This window comes from Hordeum vulgare, chromosome 6H (assembly GCF_904849725.1).
Source record: "Hordeum vulgare subsp. vulgare chromosome 6H, MorexV3_pseudomolecules_assembly, whole genome shotgun sequence".
NCBI lineage: Eukaryota > Viridiplantae > Streptophyta > Magnoliopsida > Poales > Poaceae > Hordeum > Hordeum vulgare.
Genome location: NC_058523.1, coordinates 249,932,114 through 249,938,050, shown reverse-complemented (window position 1 = coordinate 249,938,050; position 5,937 = coordinate 249,932,114). Strand labels below are relative to the sequence as shown.

The 5,937-nt window shown below is 40.1% G+C and overlaps 1 protein-coding gene across 1 annotated transcript; it reads left to right on the top strand.

The window, feature by feature from the left end:
- Window positions 1-2,161: 2,161 nt before the first annotated feature.
- On the top strand, window positions 2,162-5,699 carry LOC123402042 (40S ribosomal protein S24-1-like). The gene is made up of 4 exons (XM_045095902.1): window positions 2,162-2,373; window positions 2,460-2,630; window positions 3,499-3,585; window positions 5,433-5,699. Exons 1-4 carry the CDS (start codon window positions 2,248-2,250, stop codon window positions 5,460-5,462), a joined length of 414 nt encoding a protein of 137 aa, XP_044951837.1. The 5' UTR covers window positions 2,162-2,247; the 3' UTR covers window positions 5,463-5,699.
- The last annotated feature ends 238 nt before the right edge of the window (window positions 5,700-5,937 follow it).

Here is a 5,937-nt window from a genome sequence, read left to right as displayed (position 1 = left end):
CAAGAAGGGATGGGGATATGCATGGTGATGATGAAGGGAATGTTTACAGAGGCTTTTCAAAAAAACGTCGGGTGCCACTAATACCCGAGGGTGATGGTGTTGAGATGGATGACCACTTGAGAAAGGAGTGGTGTACCAAGGAAGGTTTTATGTGAGTGGTTTCAGAAATGGAATTAGATTTAAGATTTGTCGACCATCCCAACCTTACATGTGCGACCACGATACCCCTTATGGGATGGGGCTTTATTGATTACTTTGGTCGATGCTAGCAGAGATCCCGCATTACTAGTGACAGGAGTAACATGGTCACTCTCGAGACGGGGTCATGCCAGGTAGGGCGACCATGCTGTTTTTACAGGCTTCGAGCACACTGTTGCGTGCCCTCATGGATGGTACGATCTATAGCGAGTCTCGTATGATGTACATCATGAGGGATGGCAGCAACAAGTGGACTCTTTGTTTAGTGTTCCCAGGGGAAGGGCATTGTTTGGGTGGTTACCCTGGGTATGTTATATACAACGAGTCGTGGATGACACGGAAGTTCCTCGAGTCTTGTGGGTACAACACGCAACCTCTATAGAGTGTAAAACTATTCGAATAGCCGTGTCCACGATCAAGGATAGTTGGGTAATCCTGCTTAAACTACGTCTAGTTGTTTTCGCATAAACCAAGTGAGTGTGTGTGTGTGGGGGGGGGGTATGAGGAAAAGAAGGTGCATTGGGAAACATGATGCTCGAGCTAAGTTAGGTGACTTGTCATGATGGTTGGACATGGGATGTTCGACCCTCATTTGATATTGATATCTGTAACCTGTTCATTGGGCTACCGCTATGCCTTGCGGTGCACGGCGCCCAAGAATTTGATCATGTTGTTGCACTAGGGAAAACCTGCTTTCCGCAAAATCAGCATACTAATGTTATGTCATACTTCGTTATTGCCTTGTTCCACATCATGGGGTGCTTGCGAGTACATTCAAAGTAGTCATTATCTTGCTACTGGTTATTTAATTGGCCAGGCATGGAAGAACGAGAGTTTGGAGAAGAGTTCGCTGGGGATGAACATGCGATCTAGGACGCTTCACTCTTAGAATGCGTGTAGGTTAAGGTAGATGGCACGGGTTCACACTATCAACCAAGTTATCCACATTTAGTAGTGTGTTGGTGTGTCGGCCTTCGAGGCCGTATTTATGTAATGACTTGGCCCTAATGGCCCTATTTATATGAAACGTTATGTATGGATGTAAGACTCTTGTTATTGAGTATTTGTGTGTTCAGTGAGCATTGCTCTCTGGGATCACTGTACACGTGCATTCGACGATCTCGACTTATAAGTCGGGGTCCCCACAATGCAAGAAACAAGTGTGAGAGGAATGCAAATTTTCGTGTTGTTTTGATCCTAATTCAAACTAATGGCAAATCACTCATAGTTCATCCAGTTAATTAGTATTATCTTAGAGGGAGAGGTACGAAGGGGGAGTTCCACTATATCAGATTGCCCAAATGGTACAATAAGATCCGTTTACCTTTTTGGTGTTTTTAGGGAGATTTTTCCCAGTTTGGGGACAAATTATTGGCAACGTTTCTTCAGAGTTTAGCGTGATACACGACTAAGAGTTGCAAACCAAACTCGAGTTTTTTGCATGCTTGTTCCCCTCCCTTTTTTGTTGTGTGTTTCTTTGTTTTCTGCTTGAGAGAAAGCTCCACCCCATGCTAGCCCATGGTGATCGGCGGCGGCTCGGGCTAGGGTTAGGGTTAGGAAGAAGGTTTCGATGCGGTAGATTTGAGTGAGGGACGTAGGGTTTTGTGGGACCGTTTTCTAGGGTGGGGTGGGGCGAGATCAACAAGTGCTCTCTTGTTCACACGGGTCAACATAAGGAGGGAGAAAAATATTTTACCGCTTTAGCACATTGAGGGCCACACGTAAAGAATTACCTTAAATGGCCGGTTGCAAGGTAATGGCTCACACGCGCGATGTGTAGCGGTGTCCTATTTTAGAAGCATGGATCCATGTCATTTCCACAGAAATCTGGCCCGTTACAATTCGCTCACAATTCTTTTGAGCCCAACTAACTTAAAGCCCATATAAGCCCTTCTGCTTACGAGCAGGAACGACCTAGGTTTCCACCTGTATATAAAACCACACTTTCCACGCCACACGCTAGCCGTGCCGCCGCCGCCTCTCACTCGCGCCCCTGCCGTAGCTAGGAATTCCTGCGAAGAAGAAGCACCTCGAGCATCAGCAGCAGTCATGGCCGACGCGAAGACGGCGCCCGCGGTGACTCTCCGCACCCGTAAGTTCATGACGAACCGTCTCCTCTCACGCAAGCAGTTCGTGCTCGAGGTGATCCACCCTGGCCGCGCCAACGTGTCCAAGGTGCGCCCTCCATACTCCAAGATCAATGTCATCTTTGGGCTCGTTGATTTTCGATTCGAGTTTAGGCTGATCTGCGTGTGTCGCAGGCGGATCTCAAGGAGCGTCTGGCGAAGATTTACGAGGTGAAGGACTCGAACTGCATCTTTGTGTTCAAGTTCCGCACCCACTTCGGAGGCGGCAAGTCCACCGGCTTCGGCCTCATCTATGATAACCTCGAGGCCGCCAAGAAGTTCGAGCCCAAGTACAGGCTGATCAGGGTATGCCTCTCTTGCTTCATTCATCCCGCACGAATCTGCTCTGAATCCTTGAGCCTCCATATTAATTATACTGATTATCTCATAATAAGCTGTGGTCTTGCCTATCGTAGCCTTTGTATAATGCAGGCACTATATTTTGTGCTCTCATCGATGACTCCTTATAATACGCTCTGATAAGGGTCCTCGTAGTTCCAATATTAGTCGCCTTATTTGGATAAAAAACATTCTTCCTGCCGCTGCATGATTGCAAATAGATTCATTTCTTGGCCGGTCTCGTTATTCGGACAGTGTTTTTCCAGAAATGGTCACTCTAATAACATTATAAAAAAACTCGGTTATGTTTTTTTCAACCCACCTTCAACTGGGGCCTTTGGATTTGCTAGAATTTATTTCAAAATGCTGGTGATACTGTGCCACACTTGAATGTATCTGTTAACTGTAGCGATTTTGTAAGCGATTACAGTTTATCTTTGATGTAAGATAATAATGGCTTTTGCTCAAAAGCAAAACGCTTGCAGTTTCTGCAGTTGTGTTGTATGTTTTTGTCTGTGTTATTGTGCTACAAAGTTCATCTGACACAACTTTGCATCCATCCGCTGCATGGGCCATGGTTGTCATGGCTATAATGACGTTCTTCTGACTCTACTCTTTTTATCTTGCAGTTCATTTAGATTAATTTTCATTATTTTCATTGTGTATGCTTTACTGAGGTGCAGCACTTTAATTTTTTATGAGCCAACTTCTAAAGTTCTTGTCCATTTATTATTGTTATTCTTTTCAGATGTATGTGCTCTAAACAATAGATTTTGTTCTGCAAACTCACCAACGAAAATTGAGGATGCTTATAATTATTCTTGATCTTCTGCAGAACGGGCTAGCCACCAAGATAGAGAAGTCACGCAAGCAGATCAAGGAGAGGAAGAACAGGACAAAGAAGATCCGTGGAGTCAAGAAGGTATCCATATTTATATACTATGTACTCCCTCTATTCCTAAATATTTGTCTTTTTAGAGATTTCACTATGGACTACATACGGATGTTAGACATAATTTAAAATGTAGATTCACTCATTTTGCTTACTATGTAGTCCATTGTTTATTCACTCATTTTGCTTACTATGTACTCCCTTCGTTCCTAAATATACCTCTTTTTAGAGGTTCCACTAAGGGACTACATACGGATGTATATAGACATACTTTAGAGTGTATATTCACTCATTTTTCTCCGTATGTAATCCCCTAATGAAATCTCTAAAAATACTTATTTAGAAACAGAGGGAGTAGTCCATAGTTGAATCTTTAAAAAGACACTAGTACAAATGCCCGTGCGTTGCAACGGGCTATAAATTTAATACTCCCTTCGTCCCAAAATTCTTGTCTTAGATGTCTAGTTATGAATGTATCTAGTCACGCTTTAGTATTTAGATACAATCATTTCTAGACAAAACTAAGACAAGAATTTTGGGACGGAGGGAGTAGAAGTTGGCCCTTATAATTTTTTTTATAATTAATTAATTTCTATGACTAACAGTTTCATTTGCAATTTTATTTTGTTAATTAATGATAGCATATGCATTAGAACATTATTTTTATCTTGCTGATATATGTGTTTGCATTTGTAATCTAAGTGAGTCTTAATTTGGTTGCGAACATATTAGACAGCTACATCGAAAACAATCAATTTGTAAGTACATGCATACCAAATGTTCTTGGTTTCGATATTCTTAAAATAATAATTAGCAAAACAGTTTATATATATATGAAAAATCAAAGCTCAGCTATTTTTATTTAAATCTTGTATAAACAACATTGTATATATTTTATACATTAGAAACATTTTTTTGCGTGTGACATCACAAACATTATTGAGTTTTGATGTCTAATTTTTTTAATATGCATTTTACATATTTTGTATGCATCATGAATATTTTTTATATACATGTTTTACATTATTAAAATACATGATTAACATTTTTGAAAAGTTATATTTTCTATGTCTACTTTGTTCCATACACATTATATATTTTTGTATATGTTTTCTTATACACCGGAAACATTTTCCTATGCACATTTAAAGTCTTCTAAATACACGATCAATATGTTTCAAAATAAAAGAAAAATATATTATTTATTGTCCGTACGCATTGTACACTTTTTTGTCTACAAATTTGACATTTCTTTAATCCATAATTAACATGTGTGCAAAGTTTATCTAAATAAAGGCAAAAGAGAAAAAAAATAGAAAAAGTGTGAAATAGAAGAAAAAAAGGTTTGTACATTTTTTAATTGTCCATACGCATTGTACATTTTTTTTGTATATGTGGGAACTTTTGTGTTTACAAATTTGACATTTCTTTAATCCATGATAACATGTGTGCAAAGTTTATCGAAATAAAGGCAAAAGAGAAAAAAATAGAAAAAAGTGCGAAATAGAAGAAAAAAGCTTGCAGTCGGGATCGAACCTCGGTCTCCTGGGTGGGGCGGGGCGCACCCAACCGGTTGGCCTAGCCTGTTGCAACCTAGCCTGTTGTTATGGTAAAATACGGGAACGTTAGCCTTTAGAATGAGAAACATAGAGCTGAATTGAAGTTCAAAAACGAATTGTTTTTGTCACTTACGAATGGCATTGGTGGGTAATTTTGGCGAACTTTAGGGGCAAATTTAATGACGTATCACAGAAACAATAGATGTTTTATTAGTAGGTATAGAAATATTTAGGAATGGAGGGAGTATAATCTTAGTTGATTTCCGTTACTGACCTGTGACATATCAACTTAGTCCTTTTCTTGGATAAATTTTGCAGACAAAGGCTGGGGATGCCAAGAAGAAATGAGGAAAGATTCTTGACTGTTGGCTGCTTTCAGTTCTATCTGTTCACAATCAGTGTCTGTACCCTTTAGTAAAGCTCTTTGTGGCAATGTCGCAGTATGCTTGATTTAGTAGAAAAGTGAATTTTGAGCTTTTACATCGTCCCCGGTATGCTGGTTAGTATTACTGACTTGATTTTTGCTGCTTGTGTTCTGCTTTCTCAAGTTGAGATGAGTTCATTGAGTGGGTTTCTCATCCAAAATTCTGCTGTTTTTGTTTAAGTTGTGGATCTTTTTTTTTTCTGTGATGCCATCGGTCTGAGCTTGTGGAAATCTCATGTTGTATTTGACAGCTACAGCAAACACCTAAGAGCATACCAAAATGTGGTGCCAGTAAAATATATCACCATAAATTTGCTGCTGCGTGGCAGCCGCTCCAAGAGATTAAAGAAAAAAGAAGGCCAGCCGTGCGATAACAACATTACACTACAGAAGCACAAG